At 36.3% G+C, this 27,042-nt stretch overlaps 2 protein-coding genes and 1 pseudogene across 2 annotated transcripts; 1 reads left to right on the top strand and 2 right to left on the bottom strand.

The window, feature by feature from the left end:
* Positions 1-3,752: 3,752 nt before the first annotated feature.
* Positions 3,753-10,407, bottom strand: LOC110800799 (uncharacterized). Its single transcript, XM_056826873.1, has 4 exons — positions 10,309-10,407; positions 9,850-10,091; positions 9,500-9,670; positions 3,753-4,359 (listed from the first exon to the last, which is right to left on the bottom strand). The coding sequence occupies exons 1-4, from the start codon at positions 10,405-10,407 to the stop codon at positions 4,266-4,268; spliced, it is 606 nt and encodes a 201-aa protein (XP_056682851.1). The 3' UTR covers positions 3,753-4,265.
* A 1,451-nt stretch (positions 10,408-11,858) lies between these two features.
* Positions 11,859-18,208, top strand: LOC110801134 (RNA-binding protein Y14). The gene is made up of 4 exons (XM_022006456.2): positions 11,859-12,272; positions 14,434-14,570; positions 16,671-16,816; positions 17,846-18,208. Exons 1-4 carry the CDS (start codon positions 11,993-11,995, stop codon positions 17,892-17,894), a joined length of 612 nt encoding a protein of 203 aa, XP_021862148.1. The 5' UTR covers positions 11,859-11,992; the 3' UTR covers positions 17,895-18,208.
* A 428-nt stretch (positions 18,209-18,636) lies between these two features.
* LOC110800940 (disease resistance protein RGA2-like) lies at positions 18,637-26,315 on the bottom strand (annotated as a pseudogene).
* Positions 26,316-27,042: the final 727 nt, after the last annotated feature.

Genomic DNA, 27,042 nt, shown 5'->3' with positions numbered 1-27,042 from the left:
TCAAACGCTACTGTATTTAACATTTGACAAAAGCTACTCAACCGCAACCTCTACCGCTAACTCCTAACCGCTACCTTACCCGCTACCACACCAAACACTTACATACTTCCTCTATTCCTTTTTAAATGACACAATTATTTAGGCACGTTTGCCAATGCACGATTTCAAACGTTAATATCTTTTATTATGGATAAGAAAAAATTATATAAAGTTGATATTTAAAAAATATTTATTGAGACGAATCTAATAAGATCCCACACGACTATGTTTTTTCTTATGTATAAATCACAAAAGTAAGTCAAAGGAACATGTGTGAATAGTGTCGAAAGTACAATTGTGTCATGTAAATAAGAATGGAGGAAGTACTTTACAAGTAGCATTTTGAATAGGTTAAAACGCTACCCGCTCCTTCAAACGCTATCGCCGAACACACTCCATAGCAGACCATATGAAACTAGACCAAGATGAGAACCATACCAGAATAAATCAGATCAAACCAGACTAAAAACTAAAAATCAGACCAGGTCAGATTAGGTGAACAAAACGGAACACATTCATCAGCATTATTGGCGATGTGTAATTTTTGATAAAATTAAATTGTAAGCATACTTTTTATAGAAATAACTCTTCCAATCACTATGTACACCCCTTAAATAGTAACGCAACAAATGGATCCACCTGTCTATGTTGAACAATTATTTGTTTCAAACATTATAGGACATGTTTTTTTTTAAAACTCTCATAAAAAATGCTTTTAAAAAAAAAACAAATTCAGCCAATTATCTCACTTTGCAATTCTTGAAACTTCAATTTTGGAAAGGGACTGTAAAATTTCCAATCGCAAAGGTCTATTGTAAACTAATGCAACATATACTTCGTACTTCTTAGTTCATTTTTGTTGTTTTAAACGTGACAACTCTTATGCCATAAATTAAAATTATCTTTAGATGTCTTTGGTCTAATAGCATAGTCTATTATCTAGGTCAATCTTAGTCTTAGGCCGACTTTCGTCCCTGCTCGACGGGTGGGTCTTGCAGTCAAGCTCCCCTTATGCCTTTGCACTAGAGGGCCAATTTCCGTCCGGTCCAAGGAAACCTTTGCACGCCTCCATTATCTTTTGGGAGGCCTATGCCGTAGGAGCCTTATTGTCAATTGTCCCTACATTTTTCGTGTCTCTCCAAATATTTAGAACTTTATAAAGTTATAAGTTCCATTGTAAAGTTGTATCAGACGTGTCTTTCGTGCAATATTTATTTGTTATATTTTTTCGAGTTATAACAAATAAAGCATTCTCATAATGAAAAATAATTCTCCTATACTCCGTCTGTGTAAATTCTATGTACAGTTTTTCTTTTTCCTCTGTATCTTCTAACACCGTGTGAGACATCATAATAAGATAAGTCACTGAGCTAAGTATTCATATATAGAGTATTTAAAATTACTCATAACCTTCTTAAACAAGGCATGAGTATTGAAAACTAGTACTCCGTACTTAAATCTTAAAAAAAAGACAAATAAAACATTAAGCAACAAAACGAGTAATGTAATTGATTTCGCGATTTCAAACACAGTGTTATGTGTTAATTTTGTTGGTTGATGAAGAAAAGTACCAAACTCCATGTACACTTTTTTCCCCTCAGTGTCTTCTAACACCGCATGAGACGTCATAATAAGATAAGTAATTGGACTAAGTATTCATACATAGAGTATTTAAAACTACTCTTAATCTTCCTAAACATGGCACAATTATTGAAAACTACTCCTTAAATCTTTTAAAAAAAGAGACAAATAGAACATTAAGGAAGAGAACGAGTAATATAATTGGTTTCGCGATTTCAACAGAGTGTAATGGTGGTAACTTCGGTTGGTTGATGATGAAAAGTACCAAACTCTATGTACACCTTCCCCCTCCCCCCACCCCCCTCGGTATCTTCTAATACCGTGTGAGACATCATTATAAGATAAGTGACTGGACTAAGTATTGAAAACTTACTCTTAAATCTTAAAAGAAAAGACATATAGAACATTAAGGAACAGAACGAGTAACATAATTGATTTCGCGATTCCAAATACAGTTTATGTAATGGTGTTAATTTTGTTAGTTGATGAGGAAAAGTACCAAAGTTGGAAATTGAAAGAAACAACTCAAAGAAGTTGAGTAAATGGAGCCAAAAGTGGCCACAAATAAACAGAACAACCTCTCTGGGTTCACCATTATTTCACATGGGTCCATATTTTTGATTGACTGGTGGAAATATGATTTCAAGGGCCCACACGAAAAAGCCCAAACATAGGCTTAATGGGCCCACATATTCGGGCTTCAAACCACACCCCCCAACTTGCTCACTTCTCAGCTTCCTCATGTCCCAAAATAGTACGGGCAGTTAATACTAAAAACTGTACAGTCTGTGTACCTCTATGTTATTATTGCAAATTAAGATCCGCTAAAGTTAAAGATATACTCTCTCCGTCCCTCAATATTTAACCTGTTTTGACAGGACACGTTTACCAATGCACAACTTTGACCACCAAATTTTTTAACTACATATTATAAAAACTTATAAAAATATTAATATTCTGAAAACATATACTCTGTATTAAGATGAAACCAACAATATATTATATACTAACATTTGTTTTTATATATACTAGAAATAAAACAGGGTCAAAGTGAATTATGTGAATAGTGCAAAAAGTCAAACTGAGTCGAGTATTAAGGGACTGAGGGAGTATTGGGGAGAAACGTTCATACAAACTAATTCAGAATTACCTTTTGTATCCTATCTAACCACAAGTTGAGCTACAGTATTCCCTGCTATCTTAACATGAGAAAAACTAAAATCATTAACATCATTATTGTTGTTATTGTTGGGATGTACATAAAATAATCATAATATAGAATTGAAATAGTTTGTAATTGGATTTTTCAAAATATCTTTGACTAAAATAAAGATTTTTTTAGTAAAATATACACGTCTACGCATGTTTCTTAATTTTAGAAATTTGGATCTTCTTATTGAAAATTTTAAAAATAGTTCGGAATAAATATGTATACATAGTAGAAGTCATAGAGCGTTAAAGAATATAAATGCATCAAAACTTTACAAGAGTTGTAACTAGATAAATCGGAGTTTTAAATACCTCCTCCCCCGTCTATGGAGAAAGAGGGGGAGGGGGATAACTATTTCAAGTTTCACCGCCATCAACACTCTAACCGTTTATGAAGAAAGGGCACGAGGGCTAAGGAAGGAAGAAATTTCTTCGTAAATGCACAATTTGCGCAATTATTTGCTTGGATAGAGTGACTTTCTTGGATGTTTGTACATTCGAGTCATGTAATCCTCGTATCCCAGGAATGAATCACGAACTCACCATAATAGGTAGGAATCTCATGATTTGGTGTTTTTTTTCTCTGTATGAATGAGCCACCAAGGCCAATACAATCCAAACAGGGGAAGGGATTCGAACCTGACACATATTATCATTCATATATCATCAGTCTTAAGTCTTAATCCACTAGGCCAAGACCTCAGTAGTTCTGCAGTTGTCATTGTTGTAGAATTGGGACAAATGAAGCAAACATCCCTCCCCTACTCCCCTAACTAATTCAAACAAATGACAAATAATACAAAGTCCACCACATTCATCAAATACAAGAATAATAATTGAACAAAAATGAATTATTAAAAACCAATTTATAATTTGTCCAACATACTTAACTATTTAACATTGTCTTCAGGAGCCAGTCAAAATCACTTTGAATGCAAAATCTTAAATTAGATATTTTGTGTTTGTTCCGTATCATTGTCTCCCACTTAAAATACATACCATTTCCTTCTAGTTCATTTGGGGTCCCTTTTATGAGCCCTTAGAGGTCCGGCATGTCCTTATCTTTAAATGCTCCAATTTTATTTTTTTTTAATTTTTTTTTTGGAACACAAAAAGAAAATAATGATCACAATGAATTCAAAATTTTAACTTGTATACTGTCAGATGCAGGATTCAGACCTGCTAAACATCTTCAGACCTCTACAAACCCTGCTCGCTGAAATACTCGAGTTTTCCATACAACAAATTGTTGTATTTTTCTTATGGAGTTGTAGTTTTCACTTCAGCAATGTCAGTTTTCTAAAGGGAAAGATGGATTTACCGGTGTTTTTATGCGATCTTCTCTTGGATACTGAAGCTGATATGATGGCAAATCCAAAACTGTGTTACAGGATCCGGGTGCTTGTGTAACGGTCTGTGTCCCGTGTTTGAGTGAATCATGCATGCTTGAAGAGTTTCATGCTTAGCCAGTGGAAATATACAGCAACAACTAGGATGGGTAGTGATAATGGCACCAAGAAGCAGTAATATCTGGGCAAAACAAATCCATGATTATTAGATAGTTAAAATCAACAAAAAGAACAACAATTATAATGATGTAGAAATGTATCATTAAAGGATTTAAAGCACAAACCAGTGTTGAAATTCACTTGGACAAAGAGTGTTCATGGAATGAGCAAAATCAATAGTAGTCTTGGACTTGTTGGACTGCGATTTTTATATCTTAAGAGTTGCATTGTCAAATTTCCAACATACCAATAAACTGAAACTACAATCCCGAAAATGTACCCTATTTCTAGTTTTACTCAACTTTTGTCACTCTCACCAAGTGAATCAAGGTTGGGGAGGGAAACAAGCTGATACCAGTGAAGAGTTTATCAGATAAGCTGATAGCCTGATTCAGTCAGCAAGCAAATTCTGTGAAGTGTTTCAAGCAGTGTAGTAGATTTTAATGCAAGCACACTATCAGAAAATTGTGTTGCACATGTAAAAGATGGTGTTTTTGATGATGATTATGAGCTAAACCATCTGTAATCTGGTGTTGACCTAGTATCCAGAAAATTGTGTTGCACATGTAAAAGATAGTGTTATAGATGAAGATTATGAGCTAAACCATCTGTAATCTGGTGTTGACCTAGTATGCAGAAAATTGTGTTGCACATGTAAAAGATGGTGTTATTGATGGCGATTATGAGCTAAACCCTCTGTAATCTGGTGTTGACCTAGTATTTTCCTAGTCTGAAAATAAATGCCAGTTGGCAATGATTAGAGCGAATATACCAAATGGCCATGATGAGAAAGGGAGCTCAGAAGATGGAGACGGAGTACTTTGCAAGTCGTACAAGGGTAAATTGGTCAAATGATTTAGATCCTTTAACTTTATGGTTTAAAGAACAATGTGACTATATATTTCCAGCTGTAGTTTAGACATTCGGTACACCCGTGAGGATGTTGAGGCCTATCTGATAAACCAAAAATCTTATCAACTTGGTGAGGGCACAAAAGCCGCTGACCGGCTGTGAATGCTTATGCGTCTAATACGTCTAAGTAACACCTCGAAAGCATTCACAAGATCTATCATTGAAGATTTCGACGAGACGTTTCTTAAGTTTAAAGAATGAGAGACTTACATTGCACATTTGCACAATTTCTATTCATGTCCCACAAGACTGTCAATTTTGTTTTGACGGGGGAACAAGAATGCTACTTGCTCTGGAAAAGTTGAGGGAAAAAGAACCCTATTGCAATGGAACTAGAATACTATATCCCTGATCAAATAATCTATATTCCAAAATACTCAACGGCAAGCCAAATTCCTTTTCGAGGAATAGCTATGGATCTTCATCATATTAAACTCGAAATTAAGAGGGCATAGAGATGCAGCAAAGGATGAGTTAAACTATCAAAGCATGGGGAAAAGTAGAACATACTCTAGTTTTTGGCTTCTTTCTAACATCACCTCCCACCCCCTCAACAGAAACTAGACGGACCCCTCCTCAAGCCCTAGGAATATTTTAGGCTTTTGTAGCACATGTTTACAACAAAGTTCTAAGAATAGCTTTTATATTAAAAGTCAAGAATTCGGTAAAGCAAGAGGTAGAGGATAAATTGAAGCCATTAAACATGAAATCTCAGTTCAAGATGACATTTTTTTCAGCTAAAGACCACCGAGATATGACCATGAGATTTATCTGCTAATATCAGCAATCCAGGCATCCAGCAACCTCAATTGGTGCATATACTCCGTACTAATAATTCCCAAAATGGCAAGATCTTCGGTTTAAAAATCGAAATACTTTCATCACATAATTTCTATTCATGTCCCGCGAGAATGTTACTTGTTCTGGAAAATTGAGAAAAAAACCCTATTGCAGTTGGACTAGAATACTAGATTCCTGCTCAATTAATCCACATTCTAAATTACCCAACAACAAGCCGACTTCCTTTTCAAGGTATAGAGATGGATTTCATCGTATTCAACTCAAATTTCAGAGGAAAATAAAGATGCACTGAAGGATAAATCGAAGCACAAGGGAGAATAGAACAAACTCAAGTTTTTGGCTACTTGCCAACATTAACTTGAAGAAACTAAAATTTCTACACCATGTTCGCAAGAAAGTTCAAGAGTAGAAGTAAATAGCAATGCACATCAACACTATGACATGCATTCAGCAGAAGACCATTTCTCACAAGTCACAATAGCTAATACAAGGTTATTATAAAGTCACATACATGATAGTTCAAAAAGGCATTTTTGAAATCACAGACCACCGAGATATATACATACATCCAGCAGAAACTATGACCCTGTAATTTCTATGCTAATACTAGTATCACCAAACAAAGATAACTCCACATGTAAAGAACCAACGGGCACCATCACAAAATCAATACCCCAGTGTCTCAATCTTCAATGGCACTCTCCCTTAGAAAGGGAAGAATGAATGCCAGTACACAAAAGTTAATTTTAAGTATGAAGCTTAACTATCTTAACACAAAGAAATCACGTGCTATGTTGCCAAGAACCACATTTCTACATAAATAAAACACAATGATGAACCTACTGATTAATTACAACAACAATCCCATTTTGCATACAAATCATCAGTACTTAAACTACCCACAAATTAACAAACCACCTCATCAGCAGAAAATTGTGTTGGAACTGTAAATGATGGTGTTATTGATGATGATGATTATGATCTAAACCATCTGTAATCTGGTGTTGACCTAGTATTTTCCTAGTCTGAAAATCAATGCCGGACGGAAATGATTAGAGCAAATATGCCAAATGGCCATGCTGAGAAAGGGAGCTTAGAAGATGAAGAGGGAGTACTTTGCAAGTCTTACAAGGGTAAATTGATCAAAATAATTCAAATCCTTAACTTTATGGTTTAGAGAACAACGTGACTATATATCTCCAGCTGTAGTTTAGACGTTCAGTACACCCATGAGGATGTTGAGGTCTATCTGATACCCAAAAATCTTATCATATACAGAGTAATATAAGCATCATGCACTTGCTGAGTGGGGAAACGTGGCTGGCCGCCTGTGAATGCTTATGCGTTTAGTACGTCTAAGTCTAAGTATCTAACTGTCTAAGTAACACCTTGAAAGCATTCACAAGATCTATCATTAAAGATTTTGACGAGACGTTTCTTCAGTTTAAAGAATGAGACACTTACATCACACAATTTCTATTCATGTCCCACTAATGTTAATTTTGTTTTGACGGGGGCACAAAATTGCTACTTGCTCTGGAAAAGTTGAGAAAAAAAAACCCTATTGCAATGGAACTAGAATACTCAACGGCAAGCCAACTTCCTTTTCGAGGAATAGCTATGGATCTTCATCATATTAAACCCGAAGTTAAGAGGGCATAGAGATGCAGCAAAGAATGAATCCAACTACCAAAGCATGGGGAAGTTGAACATAATCTAGTTTTTGGCCTCTTTCCAACATCAACTCCCCACCCCCCTCAACACAAACTAGAAGGACCCCTCCTCAATCCCCTAGGAAAATTGTAGGCTTTGTAGCACACGGTTACAATAAAGTTCAAAAATAGGAGTAAATAGCAATGCACATCAACACTACAGCATGTATTCAGTAGAAGACCATTTCTCAGAATAGCTTTTATATTAAAACTCAAGAATTCGGTAAACCAAGAAGTAGAGGATATATTGTAAGCCATAAACATGTTAGTTAAGTTCAAGATGGCATTTTTTCAGCTAAAGACCACAGAGATATGACCCTGAGATTTCTCTGTTAATATCAGCAATCCAGCATCCTCAAATTGGTTATAGCTTATACTGATAATTCCAAAAATGGCAAGATTCTTCAGTTTTAAACTGAAATATTTCATCACATAATTTCTTTTCATGTCCCGCAAGAATGTCACTTGGTCTGGAAAATTGAAAAAATAACCCTATTACAGTGGGACTGGAATACTAGATTCCTGCTCATTTGGTCTACATTCTAAATTCCCCAACAACAAGCCGACTTCGTTTTCAAGGTATAGAGATGGATTTCATCGTATACAACTCAAAATTCAGAGGACATAGAGATGCACTGAAGGATAAATGAAAGCACGGGGGAGAATAGAACAAACTCAAGTTTTTGGTTACTTGGCAACATTAACTTGAACAAACTAAAATTTGTACACCATGTTCGCAAGAAAGTACAAGCGTCGAAGTAAATAGCAATGCACATCAACACTATGACATGCATTCAGCAGAAGACCATTTCTCACAAGTCACAATAGCTTATATAGTAAAAGCCAAGATTATGGTAAAGAAAAAGGTACAAGGAAATAATAAAGCCACAGACATGATGAGTTCAAAAGGCATTTTTGCACTGACAGACCACCGAGATATACACATACGTCCAATAGAAACTATGACCCTGTAATTTCTATGCCAATACTAGTATCACCAAACAAAGATAACTCCACAAGTAAAGAACCAACTTCCACCATCACAAAATCAATACCCCAGTGACTCAATCTTAAATGACACTCTCCCTTAGAAAGGGTAGGATGAATGCCAGTACACAAAAGTTAATTTTAAGTATGAAGCTTAACTGTCTTAAAACAAAGAAATCCCATGATAGAGCATGCTCTCAAGCTACCCAGTATTCCATTTTCGTGGTCAAATGTGTGCACTACTCAAAGCATTGGTAATGTTACAATCTACGCGAGTAGAAGGAAAAATGTGTGAGAACTGACACAATTGGCCAAATTCATGATCACACTAGATATGCGCATGAGCTACGGCAAGCATCATAACTAGATTGTGTAACTGAGACAATGTAAAACTAGCTTTCTTCGGATCCAAACAGCTGGTTATCAACTTATCATACGACTCACACTGCCATTTATATTTCCAAATACTTCTCCAATTTTTAGCATAAACACCAATCATTCAAATTCAACTCACGCCCTATGTTGCCAACTATTCCAAGAAACCATATTTCTACATAAATCAAACACAATGATGAACCTACTGATTAAGTACAACAAAAATTTCATTTTGCATACAAATCATCAGTAATTAAACTACCCACAAATTAACAAATCACCTAACTAGTAATTAACAACATTGTCAAACAATAAATTCCAAAATACACAAAATGGGGTGCAAAATACTTTAAAAGATCAAAAACAAAAAATTACCTGTCTCTTTGTATAGCTGAGATCAAAGGATTATCTGATAGTGGCAATAGCTTTGAAACAACGGCAGCATAAAAGAATGCTCCAAACGAAGTTAATCCAAATGAAAGAAACATAACCCCCCAAATTCGCTGAGAATTCGCAAACATGCCCATACTTTTTGCTTCACCAACCCTAAAAATCAATTTGGGTATACGAATTCAAATTCAGGGAAAGTTCATTTCAAATGTTAAATTCACTGAATGAAATCGATTATACTGAGATTGTACCCCGAACATGCTTGGTAAATTGGAATCTCTAATAAGTAGTTAAGTACATTATTGAAAACAGAAGATGGAATTGTAGTTAAATACCTTGATGATCGTGAAGGGTGAGGTGATTTCAGGCGAGTTGATGTCGACGGAACTTTCAATACATGGCTGAGCCGTGATGCGGAGGAAAGAGGTGGGTGGCGCTGCGGCGTTGAGGAGGGCGTGTTGTTGCAGCCTGCGGTGGTGGGTAGGAGGTGGTTGGAGACTTGGAGGAGGGGTGGTGCGGTGAGGAGTGGTTGCGGGAAATACGGGTAATTTTGGGGAGATTTTTTTGGGGTTAACTCCTAAATTTTGATGACGTGGCATAAAATTTATCCTCCATTTTACCCATTTTATTAAGGGTCTGTTCGATTTATCTGAATTTGACTGAAATTAAGTTATTTGGTGTTATTTGAATTTTATTTCGTTGAAAATAATTTAGGCATCTTATTCGAGAAAACTAATGGTTAGCGATTGAGTAGCGGATATATATTAACGATTGAGTAGCGGATAGATGTTAACGATTGAGTAGCGAATAACTGTTAACGATTGAGTAGCGGATAGCAAAGGGTAACTACTAACTAGCACTCCATTCGTTCCTAAATGATTGGCTAATTGCATTTTTTTTGGTCAAGCTTTGAAAACTTTGCCCGTGAATTTTCGTTAGCTTATAAGACTAATATATTCATGTTTTGAGGTGCTTCGGTCGTTGATGTTTGGATTCACCCTGTCTGAATGAAGGTTGTGTTGTTTTGGATTGTTAGTAGCTTTAAAATTTGATGTTAAACTTTTTGAAAGCAAGCCAAACCTTTTGAAAACAAAAAACACCTCCAAAAAACTTCACCAATCCTCCAAGTTCTATGAACCATAAATTGTCTTTTGTTCCTCCCGTTCCTCCTAATAAGCTTTAGAAATAACTCAAAACCAACTTCTCCTTTGCTCACAACTAATAAGTTTTATCGTTTTCCAAACACACACTTCGTTGATGCTATGTAGGTTATGGTGATGCCACTAGGTGATACAACACTCTCACACTTTGAAAAAATAAGGAGGTTTTGAAATTTCATGAACTTTTTTCCTGATTCAGAGGGATTCAGCCCAATTCTTTATAGTTATAGTTTTATACTCGAATGGATAAACCGAAAAAGTAATCGATACCATTTTTGTGGGGCCAAAGTATTATTCTTCTTCTATCACAAATCTCATAATTCTACTTTTGTAGTCGAAGGGATATAACGAAAAAAGAAACCAAGACCATTTTTAAGGGATGAGGGAGTATTTGGTTTCAATCAATGGCGCATCTTCACGATGGTCGGGGTGGGCCCAACCCCGCATGCAAAAAATTTCGCAGTGTATTTTTAGTTCTGCTACCCTAAAATTTTAATATAATAGTATAAATTTAATACTATATCAGTACTTAATTACTTATAAATTTGTTCAAGACCCGCCACGACCTTTAGGCTCATTTCTATTGGACTTATTTTGACTGAACTTATTACCTGAACTTAACTGAACTTAACTTATTTTATCTGAACTTATTTTACAAAAGGTCTTGCGTGCACAAGGTGTACAATAAATTTATTGTACACCAAGATAACTTTAACTCCTTTTTTTTTGTAACTTTAACCTAGTTTTGATTAACTTTTATATTAGTAAAAAAATTGGTAGATAAATATTTTAAAGGATTAAATGATTGATTTTATACATTATTAGTGATTTTGAAGAAATAAGTTATACTAAAATGAAAAAATTTATCATTTAAAAATAGATAACTTTTACATATATAAGCTTAACTTTTAAGCATTTTGAGTTAACTTTACTCCGATGTACAATATTTATTGTACACCCATTGTAAATAAGAATTTGTGCTTATTTTATCTGAAGTAAGGTTATTTTTGTGTAAAAATATCCGAAAAACACTTATTTTTGCTGAACTGATATTATCTGAACTTAACTGAACTGAACTTATTTTATGTGATATTCGAAAGGATAGACCGAAAGATAAACATTGACCATTTTTCCAAGGGCGGGAGGGAGCACACTACAAAAGGGCCACGGCCCAACTCATTTTACCTCTTTCATTCTGGTCTTCCCTCCCCAAATCACACTACCAGTCTGCTACACCCAAAGCCTTAAACCAGAAGAAGAACCCTTTTCCCGCACCACCGAAGAGAGAGAAAAACCAGAAACCGAGCAGAAAACAACAATGGCGGCAGTAGACGTTGAAGCGGTCGACTTTGAGCCAGAGGAAGATGATCTCATGGACGAAGACGGTGGTGCTGGAGATGCCGACGGTTCTCCTAGAGCTTCTCACCCTAAGCTCAAGTCCGCCATTACCGGCGCCGGTGACTCGTCTGGCGGTTTCGGAAATAAGAAGACTAAAGGACGTGGTTTTCGTGAAGAAGCTGATGCTGAGCGTAACAGTCGTATGGCTGCTCGTGATTTTGAATCTCTTGATTCTGATGGTGGCCCTGGCCCTGCTCGCTGTCAGTTATCTTCCTCTTTATCTTGTTAATTTTACTTCATTTCGATTTTGCTATTAGATTGCTAGGTTTTAGTTCAATTTGATTTGTTTATGATTGCTAGGGTTTAGTTCAATTGGATTTGTTTATGATAGCTAGGGTTTTGGAAAGAGTAATTGGGGAATTAGGTCGTGATTTAATGATTTTGGTGGAGGAATTAAGTGGTAAAACGACCTCATTTTAAAGACATAGCCTAGGTTGACAATGTGTCTCATCTGTAATTTAGTACTAGTCTTGATTCATTGCTAGTTGAATTGTGGAGAGAGATTTGCGGATTTAGGTTAGAACTCAGTCGACAGTTATTGTGGTTTTTAGATTTTGCTATTAGATTGCTAGGGTTTAGTTCAATTGGATTTGTTTATGATAGCTAGGGTTTTGGTAGTAGTAATTGGGGATTTAGGTCATGATTAGATTTTGATGGAGGAATGAAGTGGTAAAACGACCACGTTTTAAATACCTAGCTTAGTTTAGAAATGTGGCTCATATGTGATGTAGTATTAGTCTTGATTCAATGCTAATTGAATTGTGGAGATAGAATTGCGGTTTTAGATTAGAATTCAGTCGACAATTCGACATTTATCTTCTTTTGATGTGTGTGGCAGTTTAATGTAACAACTAACAAGTTAGCTCTTTTGGAATGCTACTAACTTATAAGCTAGCACTTTGTATGTCAACTGGATTTGTTTTGAATTGCCAGGGTTTGGGGACTCGATTTCTTCTTAGTATTTGCGTGTGCTTAATTTTGTGGATGTTATGGTAGATTTGGGTTGTGATTGATTGATTTTAGTGTAGGATACAGACGGGTGGACCAACATATAAGAGAGTTAGGGACAGGGTCTATCTGTATTAATCAGACATGCGTTTGATAGCCTTGATTCAGTGTATTATCTGCTATTGTTGATACTTGAATATTGCGTCTGGATTGTAGTTTAAGTTTATGATTGGTAGATACTTAGGGTTTTTGGCTCTTAGTTTACTTTTGTTTGAATTACAATTAATAATCCATTTTTTTAGTAACAATTGAAGCTTAATTTTCTTCGTAGATATTAGCATATTTAAGGTTCCTATTTGTTCATTTTCGTGGAAGGATTATTTCGTACTTGGTCAATTGGTGATGGCATGGACACGGTGCTGCATTATGGATTTTTAGACTGTTCCAGATATGAACGCAAGTGTTTGATGGTTCTAAGTAGCTCGTGGTTATCTCCTTTCTATATTGACTTTCTTCACAGGCTTTCTTATAAGGTTTTTATATGATTTCATGAGCTTGAATGGAAGCTGCGTTATATTGTTGGGCTATCAAATTCATCCTTGATGATGTTGGAAAAATATTTCTATTGCGGAATTTCTTTTTAGATGTTTCAGTTGGTTTGTTTTGTTATTGATGCTACTGCTTTTGTAGTATATGACCGGATTTCTCATTCCGGGTGTTTAGGGTGACTTTTAGGCTTTTAATTGTACATTTAGTTTTGATGATGGAGCAACATCATGGGAAATGTAAGAGCATTTTCCCTTTCTTTCCATATCTACCCCTCAGACACGTACTCATGTCTAACACTTGTACCTCCAGATAACAGTTGGTATTTATTTTTTCATCGTATTTTAGTTATGGGATTTTTCCAAACCCTGTAAACATGGTATGAAGGGATTATACTTTTCTAATGCTAGCATACATTTGACACAAGTTGACTTTCTTGTATTGTATGAGTTGACTTTCTAGAGAACAAATGGAACATACATGTCCACTAGGAGTGCCATTTATGTTGGACTTAGGGTTGTAACTACCAATATTTCAATTTCTTCAGCTGGACTTCCGTTTGAGGTTAAAATCATCTTCTTGGAGTTGAAGTCTTGGTGGATAATCTTGAAATAAACAAGGGGTCAGAGCTTGTTTCCTTTCCTTAGATATGGAAAGGTATTTATGTTTTATTTCAAGTTTCTTATATCTAAAAGGAAAGGATACAAGCTCTTATGTACGTACTGCTGAAGTCTTGCTTGTGGTTGTGAATTTCAGAGTTGTAGTAGTTGAATTTTAAATTTCCCTGTATTTCTCTTTTCTTTTATATGATTATATTTTAGTTGAAATTTCTGCAAGCAGAATTCTAACAAAGTTGATTCATTGCAGCAATTGAGGGCTGGATTGTACTTGTCACAGGAGTGCATGAAGAGGCACAGGAAGAGGATCTCCTTAATGCCTTCGGAGATGTCGGTGATATTAAGAACCTGCATTTGAATCTGGATCGTCGTACTGGATTTGTTAAGGTGAGATTAGTTGTTACACTCTAAGTTCTGTTGGTTATTTTGATTTGCTGCATTTTTCCTTCTATTTGCCACCTTTAATACGGAAGTTTGAAGTGGTTATTATCTCTATGCTCCAATTTGTTTCATTAAGTTCTGGTGGTTAGGATTAGTTTTGTTGATTTAGTCAGATGGCTCAGATATACATGTTATTGCAAATATTTGGTATGTTGCCCGAGACTAGGTAGCTTTCCCGATACCTTAGTGGTGTTGCTTGTCATAGACGTTAGTACATGATGTTCAAATCTCATGTTTTTTATACTTTTGACTTGTGAGTGTTCATTTCATCAAAAGTGTTAAAAAGAACACAGGGAAAGTGTATTGACTTTTGATCAAGGACAGTGTCTATCAGTGATTACTTTACATTTTAAATGTCAGCAGCTTTTTTCGAAGCATATGAGGGTGTCAGGTCATCACAGCAGTTAATGGAACTAATAGAGGCATATCCCTGGATCGATATGTCTTAATTTAAAGAATAAGAGTCGAATGCTGTTATGACTTACATTAGCGGATCCCGAGGATTATTTTGATGTTATTGTTGAATGGTTTCGTTGACATATTGCGTGTCATCTTTTTGAGGCGCTGCAGTAAAAAACATGCAATGTTGCATTGCGTGTAAAGCGTGTCTATATTTCCGGAGTGGTGAGAGAAAGGGATTGCCTATCCCTTAGCAATTAGCATATAAAGATAAAGGATGGACTGTAATTTTGATGAACAATTGAACACCGGAGGATTTTGACTATTTCTAAATCTTATGACTTGTGAAGAAGGGATTCATATTTGGTGTCATTTTCTCCATCTGTTCCAGTATGCAGTGATTATAGATGTCTGGTAAATGTGCAGCATGGCTTGGTCTGCAGCTTTTTTAGATTGGTAAATTTGGGTTAGTGACATAAGATTGATTACTTCATAATAAACTATTTGGTGGATATGCCATAGATGGGGAGAGACCGAGAGACTTATTTATGTAAAATATGGTTACTTTTGAAGTTCTGTGACTAATACAGTTTTACTATTTTCATTTTGGGGAATAATGAACGTTGGAGGCAGTTGGAATATGCTATGCATGCAATTCTTAGATGATTTAGGGTAAAATAATCGATTTCATTCAAATTTTGATTCAAAGAACTGCGCTTACCCCCCCCCCCCCCCCCCGGCTCACTAAAGCTCTAAGAGCTTTTGGGAGGAGGGATTGTCATCTTCTTCACCTGACTTAGGCAACTAAAAAGTTCGACTGTGATTGCTCTTGTAAAGCTCTGTGGTGAGGGTAATAAGCTTGACCAGGGGATGGGTAAGAAAAGAGGAAAGGGTCGCCACTGCTACTAAGAACCTAACAAGACTTTTCAATAGCATTTTATGTGAATGACGTGTGCTTAAGCTAAGGGTGAAGAGGCCTCAAAAAGAAAAAATCACAATGTTCTATTTGTTTGTTTGTGTTAAGCTGGTGATGTGTGCTATTCATTGCTTTTGGTGTTGTACATTGCTAATTTTACCATTTACCTTTTGGGAAAGATACATGATATTACATGAAGTCATGGAGGACACTTGAGAGAAGTGTTAATGTCCGAGGACCTTATGGACAATAGCAACTCAGAAGTCAGAACTTCAATGATATGTGCAAAGATGAACCGTTGGGCCAGATAGTCTACTTCTGTGTATTTCCGTTTGTATTCTTATTGTCCTGGTTGAGTTTTATGGTTCTCTTTGTGTTTCACACTCTAGACTGTTTAGTAGCCAAGTTGAGCTTCTATCTGGCAGTCTGGCACCACCTCTCTCCCCCAAGTCCTATTTTTCAACATAAATAGGTCAAAGCCTGCTAAAGAAGGGACCAGTTACGCTTTTACTCTAGCTAATTTGTAGAAGATGGTTAATTTTTCAAACATAAATCACCATAATGGAGTCATATATGTGTTGCTTTCTGTCTGTGAATGTGTTGGAAATCTGCATGTAGCTCCATTCTAGCGATTTGTGTTTGTCAAATGTCGACATACTATTTTATGTTTCAGTTTATGTGCTGATTTTCTCATGTATCATTGTTCACTTGTTTATTGTTTTTACCTTTAGGGTTATGCACTGATTGAGTATGGAAAGTTTGAAGAAGCACAAGCTGCAATAAAGGAGATGAATGGTGCCCAAATGCTTGAGCAGCCGATAAATGTTGATTGGGCTTTTAGCAACGGGCCTTACAAGAGGAGGGGCAACCGTAGAAGGTTTGTCCTTTTAACATTTTGCTGTGTTACTTCATTTACGTTCCATTATTGTGTGGTACCAAAATACTGTTGCTTTCTGGAGTAATTACTTGTTCCGATATATCTCTTTGACTGTGTAGATTTATTTTATTTATATCAACTCGTAGATGCTCATGTTTGTCCACCTCTCTTCATTTAAGCAAGGCACTAGTTTCTCTTTACTACGGAGTAAATAGTTGTATACTACAGTACTCGCAATTTAGAAGGTGGGCCATGGTGCACAATGACTATGGTACACCTTAAGAACACAAATACATAGTTAAAAGAACATTACCTTAAATAAAAAGAACATGAACATATTTATTATTTATTATGGTCCATTGTCCACTAATTGGTCAGTACTAGTTCTACTTCCGTTGTTTATGTTGCATGTGAAACTCTCTGTTCCTCGTGTATAACTGTGGACCTTTTGTGGGACAGAGGCCACGAAGCCTTTCTGTCATGTCATTAAAAAAGGCAGTCGTTCCTCATTTATGAATAAACGATCATCAGTATTATGCAATTACACTCATAATCTTGTTAGAAATGCTGTTGTGTTTAGGAAGTCAGTAAAATCAACTGACAGTTTTGTAAAAGAGATCTTGTATAGTTGTATAAGGTCTCTTGTAGAAGTTCTGATGAACAAGAGCTAGATTATTGCCTGTTTAGGGTAGCTGCTGTTTGGAGTTTGGTGGTGATGTAGTTCTAGAGGCTAGTGCTAATTGACTACCTTTGGTTATTTAATTAATACAAGCTAATATTAATTGCCAAAAAAAAAAAAAATTACACTCATAAATACAGATGCTTTCTCCTCCATATGTTTGACACAGTGTTACCTGGTTCGCTAGTATGAGATTGGGTACGGGTTCGCAATTCGCTACCTAATTTGCTAAATTAGACCAAAATTATACCATTTTGATGTTGTAATTCGCTTTTTCGATTCGCGGTTCGTGGGCTGATTGGAGGATTAGGTAATACTGGTTTGACAAGCTTTTTTATATTTTAATGCAGATCACCACGAGGTCATCGATCAAGGAGTCCTCCTAGAAGAAGATATTAATTCTGTTTGTTGCGCTCGTGGAAATTGTGGATACCTTCTCCTGATTTCGAAGTTCAAAGCATGCGGTGGAGCTACTTCGTTTTTTTGCCCAATATAGTAAGGCATTTGGGTCTGTATTTGTTTTGCTGAATGAATGATTCATCCGTATACATGCTTTTGTTAACGAGTTCTCGCTTCTCTTATGAGAACATGGAAAAGATTTTTTGATCGTCGTTGAGTGTACACAATTTCTTTTAATTGTATTGATTTTTAGCCCTTTTTAGCTGTATGAATGTTTTATTCGACTTGTTTCAAACGTGTGGATTTTTTTTACAGTTCTATGCTCTAATGTTTAACTATGCCTATTCTATTTGGGCTCGGAAGTTTTTAAGTCGGTACTCGAGTTATATGTTTGTCTCGTATCGAGTTGGATTTGGATAATTTTAGCACTTAAAATCACAAAAAATAAGAGTTTTAACACATTAAAATGTAATTTAAATATATTTGTTGGTGACGTTTCCTTGAGGTACCTGTACAATACTCATACTGCAAATAGAAGTAGCCGTGCAACGTAGGGACTCGTAAGCACCATTAAATTATTTGTCATTTTTCAAAGTGAATTAAGCACAATTTGTGTATACATGTTGCACGTTCGAGTCACTTCTCTCACATACTTCGTATGTAATTTGTAAAGCTCTTGTGGTTCATTATGATATTAAAGTAAAATACACCTACTGTACGTGTAGTTGCATACTCTGTAATATACAAAGAATTTGTCTACTTGTCATTTCAAAATGCCTGTAATAAAAAATAAAAGTGACTATCATTTCTCTCATATCAAAAAAGCGTCTCACTGTCAGAATTATACACGGCATACATCAACACGCTAAAATTGGAATTTTATTCACAATTTCCAGTCGAAAAACATAATTAATTTCCCACAATATCCACACGAGAAGAATACGACATTGCCAAGATATGCCCTTTGAATCTCAGGACTGGGGAAGCATCTTATTCAGACATGCACTCTTTCTATAAAGCATCTCTGGAATATTTTTGCCTGTAAATCAGCAAGAAGCTGCAAATAAATGGGAAGAATTAAGAGCTTTAGACCAACTCGAGTAGTTTTTTAATATTATTATTGAATTTTATTTTAAAAATAAAGTAAAATTTAAAAAATGGATCAATTAGGAGAAGCTCCAACTTATAAAGGAAGCTAAGAAAAAATATAATTAGGTTAGGCTCCGTTCTATTGGATTTATTTTGACTAAACTGAACTTATCTGAACTTATTTTATCTAAAAAGAACTTATTTTGTCTGAAATAAACTTACTTCTGTGTTTAAATGTCTGGAAAAAAAAACTTATTTTTGCTTAACTTATATTATCTGAACTTATTTTGTCTGAAATAAGTCAAAATAAGTCGAACAAAACAGAGCTTTTATTAAATAATTATCTTTTTAATATCAGTAATCAAATTGATTTTATAGAGAATTTGAAACCTGGGACTTCTTGACTCAATTATGTGTTGTTGCAACATTCATCTGCTCTGAAGTTTCCAGGTTATACCTGCATTCAACCACCCAAAAACACAACTTTATTTTGACTTTCGAGCTTATCCTATCAATTTGTTACAAAATCTAATGTCACTCGTAGAGTCGGTTCATGATTTTGAACTTACCCTATTTGCAGGATAGGAAGTTCAACAACCCTTGAGACTGAGCATGCTGCTGTCCATTTATCAAGCTACCAAAATAGTTAAATTCCATAAACATCAAGGTTTTTACAGGATAAATTAAGCATATGAATACCAAAGAGGAAGAAATTAATTGTGCGTGAATTAATTATTTAAAAGTTACCTCGGTTTTTAGAGACTTATTAGCTTCCATTAGTGGATTTTCCTGAACACAAAGTAAATTGGCATCAATCTATCTTTGCTAAAATTGATATTATAAGGTTCAAAATTGCACAAAATGTTCATATGTATAGTGTATAAGACCTTATTTTGAAGGTCGGTAAGTTGATCCGCCATTGATTGAGTCTACATATATATATAGCAGCAATCACAAACATGTTTTTTCGAGTTAGTCCACCTTCAATAAAAGATATAGAATAACCTGCCTTCTGAGTTGAGGAGATTAGTTGTTACATGCGCTTTGCTATAGCATAACATGCTGCTTCAATTCATCCTGCCCATTCATAAGTCATAAAATATCAAGATTCCTCCAACTCCCTGCTACACAAATTAAACCATTAATTTCAAATGTTAGAAGAAAGCGGCGGAAAGAAAAATGGCATGAGCATGGTTATGGAAGAAGGTATCGACCTGAATGGATTCACAGATAAATTCGCTTCTAAATTGTAAGTAAAATAATTGTTGATACTAGATATAATTATAGACGAAGAGAAGATATTACTTGATTGTAGATCTCATGAGAATAGCGTTGTGCCGTGGTATGGAGGCCAATTTCGCCACCCTACCGGTGCAGGACACCTCCCAAGGTTAACACAACACCTCTGAATTCTACACCCCGAACTCAAAAGTTGAAATTGCTATTAGGGTTTTTGTTTAGGGTTTTCTGTCTACTGGGGTATTTAACCCGACCGGGCCCAAACCTGAAAAACTCCGAATGCATTATTATTTCCAACATGAAATGACATGATGTACAAAATTGGATGATATCATGAACGTCTTTTGCATGGTGTACTCCGCTCTGTCACAGATTCAATCCTAGGGAGTAAGAATATGGGAAACTCATTTGTGTCTCTCGGAAAAAACAAGAAAAAGCATTCAAGGGCAGAAACTAAACAACAGACATTAAGTCATATAGTTCCCATACTTAAGTTTTATTACAAAAAATTTGCTGCATTCTCAAAAGCAAGGAGTAGTGAGTAAAATTCTTCCTTTATCCCAAAGTTAAGTTAATATATACCACTCAAGATGTCTAAGAATTAAAATTTTAAAATAAGTATATGCAACACTTTGGTAAGAATAGACCAAGAACAGAAACGTAATTGCAAAATATCGTTCATTGTATATCAGGATTTCAGTTCTATGGTTCCATCCTATATTTTCTTAAAAATAACACAATTTAAAGCAAAGTTAATCAAGTTTGACAACTCAAAAAAAGTACAAATTCAAGTGATTTATGATCTTTATAACACCAAAAATGTGAGGAATCGTCTCAAATTAGCACGAAAGAAGACCAATCAAGAATACCTGAATGATTCGCCTCCCTTGGGATGTGACTGATTCTAACCTCTTGGAAACATTGGCGTATTTTGTCTTGTTGGAAGAGCTCCATTAACCCTCTTACAATCTGTGAAAATGATAATTATTATATCTCTGTTTCGTATACAACTTCAGTCGTCCTCTTGAAACTTGCATAGACAATTGAAATTTTAAAGATGTATATGCAAGATTTTGGTAAAAATAGACCAAGAACAGAATGTCAGTTCTATGGTTCCATCCTTGATTTTCTTGTAAATAACACAAATTTTAAGCAAAGATTAATCTACTTTGACAACTCAAAACAAGTACAAATTCTAGTGATTTATGATATTTGTAATACCAAAAATGTGAAGAATCCTCTCAAATTAACACGAAAGAAGACCAATCTAGAATACCTGAATGTTGTGTTGCAGGAAAAAGCAGCAATCCTGCACAAGTAGCACAAGTAGATACTTTATGGTAAATCACCATAAAATATAACACAATTTTAAGCAAAGCTTAATCTACTTTGACAACTCAAAACAAGTACAAATTCTAGTGATTTGTGATATTTGTAATACCAAAAAAGTGAAGAATCCTCTCAAATTAACACGAAAGAAGACCAATCTAGAATACCTGAATGTTGTTTTGCAGGAAAAAGCAGCAATCCTGCACAAGTAGCACAAGTAGATATTTTATGGTAAATCACCATAAAATATTTCTAATGACGATGTCCGTGATGTGTTGAATGTAGGGCCAATCCTCCCCCGGAGGATCTTTTTGACATCTTTTCTCCAGACTTTCTGTACATTTCCAGAGCTCAAGTGTGCCGAGAGAGGTGAGTTTCGACATCCAATTCGGCATTGATTCCAATGTTTTGCAATCCATTATACAAAGGTGTTCGAGGGCGGCCAAGGATTGCATCCAATTGGGAAGATTCACTAGCTGTGGGAGACTCTTAAATACCAAGAAGAGGAGGGAGTGGTGAAGCGATCGCCATGGTGCAACTTCTGATAGCCTCACATTCGGACAGTTCTCTATCCGTAACTTCTTTAAGGCAGTGAGATGCTCCAATGCTCCAGACATACTCCTTAGTTTGTCGAAGCCTCTAATATCCAAGTCTTGCAGAGAAGACGAACAGTTGCAAAACACCTTATTGACTTCTTCCAAGCTCTCCAACGCCCCCTCAATGCTTTCATCTATAGCCAGTCTTTCAAGACCCTGAAAAGCTTCCATAGGCAGTGAATTTAACCACACCACATTGTCTATATATACCTTTCTTAATGTAGGAATGAGAATGGTAATACTATTACTCCTTGAATTTTCAGGATAGAACAATAACCGCGATGGAGATGGAACCTCTCCTAATTTCTCATCTGTTTTGATACAAGTTTTCATCATTCGCAGCCTTCTATTGAATTTACTTAAACTTAGGGATTCCAACCCAGGACAGGGAAGCATACATGTCAACCTCGGGCACTCTTCTATTTCCAGTGACTTCAACTGAGAAAGACATAGTCGTAACTGCAATAGTATGTCATCACAGTCATCAAGGAGCAGAAGATCAGCTCCCGCGCCTACTCCTGCCCACCCTTTCAACTTTGGCAAACAATTTAACTCAAGGCGTTTGAGGGAGGCAAAAAATGATACACCTTCTGCACTCCCCGATCCAGGGGTTGAATTGAAAACTGATGGATTAATTTCTACGTACTCCAACTTTGTCAAATCTTGAAGTCTGAGGTATTCAAGATGGCGCAAGTTTCCCAGACATGGAAGGTGCCCCAACTCTTTACAATTTTTAAGAGAAAGACGAACAAGATTTGGGAGAAGGGTTATCCAACTAGGCATTCTTACTCCACGGTACATATTCACCTTTAGCGCCTTGAGATTAGAATGTGGTTGCAACTCTTCCATTAATCTTCTTGATTCCTCGGTATCCATATCTCCGTCGTCATCCTCGCAGTTACGAAAACCAAAGTTAAGGCCCTCTAGATGTTTCTTATTCTTTAGATATAATCCTTCAGTTTCGTTGTCTACATTAACAACATTTGTAACATTTTCAGGCCACTGAAATTTAATTTTAAGATCACCTTTCAGGTTGTTGAGAGCCTTCAGATCTTTCAGCCCATCAAACCACTGCTTCGAACTTGAACAACTCCCTCCACTACCCACTATAAAATTACTTAGACTGCGAAGGCAAGTCAAATTTACCCATCCCCTTCGGCATACAAGTTATTCTGTTGCAATCCCACATAGATAAGGCCCTAAGCTTCACCAGTCTGCTCAAATCTTTTGGCAACTCTTTCAATTCGGAGCAACTATCTAACTTTAACATTTGTAGATTATATAGTTTAGTAATTGACTTAGGGAGCACTTCCAGTCTCTTGTTCCATGTGAGATCTAAATACCTCAAATGCAACAGTTCGCCTATTGATTCAGGAAGTACTTTAATAATTGAAAAAGACAGATCCAATGCTCTTAGGCGTGTGCAATTAGCAAATAATGCCAACTCGAAGAACGGCTCCATTGCAACACGATTCCAGTAGTCGGTGACACAAAGATAAGTTCGAATATGGGTCTTATTACTCTTATATAACGAGTTTTCTGCAACTCCGCTTCTAGTAACAGACAGATGGCGAAGTTTATTATCCATGTTGCCGCCTAAGGTATTTGCTGCACATATTTCCTTTTTGGTTACAGATTGAGCAACGTCGTGCATGAGATCATGTATCTTAAAAGACTCACTATCATCGTGTGTATATTTGAGTACATCTTGGAAAAAACATCTTCGCAACAAAATTGAAAAATATTCTTCACCAGCATCTTCTATGCTTTGACCTTCATCTAAAGGGACAATATAGTCTTGTGCCATCCAAAGGCTTATTATCATCTCCTTGTATATCCGACGATCCTTAGGAAACAACGCACAATAACTGAAGCAACTTTTCAGTGGAGACTCGAGATTATGATAACTCAGCTGCAATATAGGCATGATGTCATTTTGACTCTTTCTGAGGTTGGCTAATCCGATTTCTTGAAATGATAGCCACTTACTCATGTCTTGACCATATAAGAGACTCCCTACCACTCTTATAGCAAGAGGGACTCGAGCACATCCTTTAACAATCTCTTGCCCAATCATGACCATGTCGCCAGGAGGGTTAGACGATTGTAATCCAAAAGCCATCCTTTCAAATAAGCACCAAGAATTCTCCTCTGACAAGCCTTGGAGCTCGTATGTTATACCATTGTCTATAATTCCAGCTGTCCCTAGTGAACGTGTTGTTACCACAATCCAGCTTCCTCGTTCACCTCCGGTTAAGAATCCTGCCAGGGCAAGCCACTGATCACGCTTCTCAGACCATACATCGTCTAAAACAAGCAAGTATTTCTTGCCTGCTAGTGCATCGCGTAGTTGTTTTTGTACCTGATCCTTGGTGGAGTTCTCATGAAATTGGCCAGTAGCTGAAGCCAAAATCTTACCAAGAATTTCTTTTACATCTAGTTGCTTCTGATCTTGATCAGAGACACAAGTCCACAACCTCAACGGAAAAGCAGTTGTAACCCTTGGATCGTTATGCACAAGTTGAGCAAGGGCTGTTTTGCCCAACCCCCCAATTCCCACAATTGTGAGAACAGATACATTGTGTTGCACATTAGAATCGAGCATAATACCAACAATGTTCTCCAAGTCATCCTTTCTTCCAATGATATCCCCTGTATCCACATAAGAACAGGTCTCGGCCCTTCTCTTCCGTATAGGCTCGGGATCAAGCTTAAAGCTAAACTGAGTATTGTAAGCAATAGCATCCAGTTTCTTCTTGATTTTCTTAACCCCTCTAGACATCCTGTAAGCAACGCCTAGTGGGTTGGAGTCAGAAAAGAAGCGACGCACCTTTCTAGAGAGACTCACACCAGCCTCCATGAGTTGCTTTTGCTCGGCGAGAGTAACAAACTCGTCTAACAGATCATCTGCTTCAAAGACTGCAGCTTTCAGCTCCTCCAACCAATGTTGTGCTTCATGGGAGAGTTCCTGCTTGGCCTCTGCATCAAGAAGGACAGCATTGATGGCAGAGACGGTGCGTTGAAGATCATCAAGTTGGGATTTGTAGCCAAAGATTGAAAGAATCTCTTGCAGCTCCGAACATTGCAGCGCTGCTAGCAAAGTTTGAGCAGTAGATAGCGTCGTGCCAACAATATCCTTTTTTTTTTTCCTATGGTGTGAAAAAGATCAGAGGATGTGAATGATCAAGATAATGATCAGCACCTTATGCTATATTTGATAGATTAAAAAGTGATACCGCAAGTGCACGGTGTCTGTTGTTAGCAGATACTTAGCAAATACGGGTCGATCCCACAGGGAGACAAGTTCTATTAGTTTTTGCCCAACTATACGAACTATTTCAATAACGAAAGTTGAGTTGAATATTAACTACTAAAGCTAAAACAATAATAAAAATGCGTAATTTATCAATGAATTAAAGGTCTAGGGCGTCTGTTCGGTTCACCATGCTTATACCAATCCAAGAACATAAATCAATTCGGAAATGAATAAACTAAGCCGAGTAATTAAAGTACATGCTAAGCCTACGGTCGGGTCTTAACACTTTCAATTCAACATATGTAGTACGGTCGCTAACATAATCAGAATTGCCAATTGCACTAAGCCTCTAAAAATACGATCTTTCGATTCTAATTCCTATTAGCTAGATAATCAATTCATGAAATTGGCCGATAACATGAATCAACAATTAAAACAAATCAATCGGAATACTCAAGCAATAATCTATAAATTAACAAACTTTATGCATAATAATCATGGTATAAACATGGTTTCCCTTACTTAGCCCTAGAATACGACTACTCGCTCATAATTGAATTAACAAACATGATAGAAATAATAAACATGAATTTCATAATCAAAGGAAAATTTAAACTAAGGAACGAAAACAATAAGAAAGAATAAAAGCAAAAGAAATTATTGAATTACCTCTAGATTGATGAATTGAAAATTGAAAGCTAGGGTTCAACAATGGAAAAAGGGAAGAATAGAAAACCAAAACTGGCGTTCAAGTGTTCTCCCAATTGAAAAACGTAAAAGAAAATAAAAGCATAAGGGAATACATTCATTCCCTTGAGGTATTTTAGTGTTTCCTAAATTCTAAAAACAAAAAAGGAAAATAACAATTACATAAGCTATGATTTTATTGGACGATCACCAAGACGAAAGCATGAACCCGCGTGGAAGTAGCTGGGCGGAGAAACCAGCGGGCCCGCTGGTGGGTCGCTGGTTTTCGCGCCCAAGGGGAAGATTGGGCCATCGTTTTGGGCTTCGGGCGAATCGGATAGTCGAGCCATCTTGTTTATGTCATAACTCTTGTTCTACAATGCCTATAAGGACGTGTGACCTGTCGTTGGAAAGCTCTTGAAGTCTACTTTCTAGGCCAATAAAAATCGCCTCATTCCGACATGTAGAACTTGAGATATCATCAAAAGAGTGAACGCCTGTCCGTTTTGATGCTTAGAAAAATAGCGTTTAGCTTCGTTATTGACTCAAAATTATCCCTAGAGATATGCAATGATCCTCGAGTCAACATTCCATCCGTTCATCATCCAAATCAACTCATAACACTCCGAAAGCATCCAAATGACCGTAAAATCACCTGAAACATTAAGAAAACACAAACGGGGCGTAATAGAGTACGACAACGATAACTTATGCAAATGTGATCCTAAATGCAACTAAAATGATATAAATGCCTAATAATGCAACCTAAATGCGCCTAAAATACCCTATACAAATATGACTCATCAATATTCCACCTAAACAATAGTATTATAATGCAAAAGTTTCAGCATTGTAAAAGCGAAGGGAATTTTGCAAGAACATCAAGTTTGTAAAGTTTTTGTTTTTGTTTTTATTTGTGGGCGTCGGTGGACCACCCATGACTTAACATGGC

This window comes from Spinacia oleracea, chromosome 4 (assembly GCF_020520425.1).
Source record: "Spinacia oleracea cultivar Varoflay chromosome 4, BTI_SOV_V1, whole genome shotgun sequence".
Classification (NCBI taxonomy): Eukaryota; Viridiplantae; Streptophyta; class Magnoliopsida; order Caryophyllales; family Amaranthaceae; genus Spinacia; species Spinacia oleracea.
This window is presented reverse-complemented; position numbering and strand designations above follow the sequence as displayed.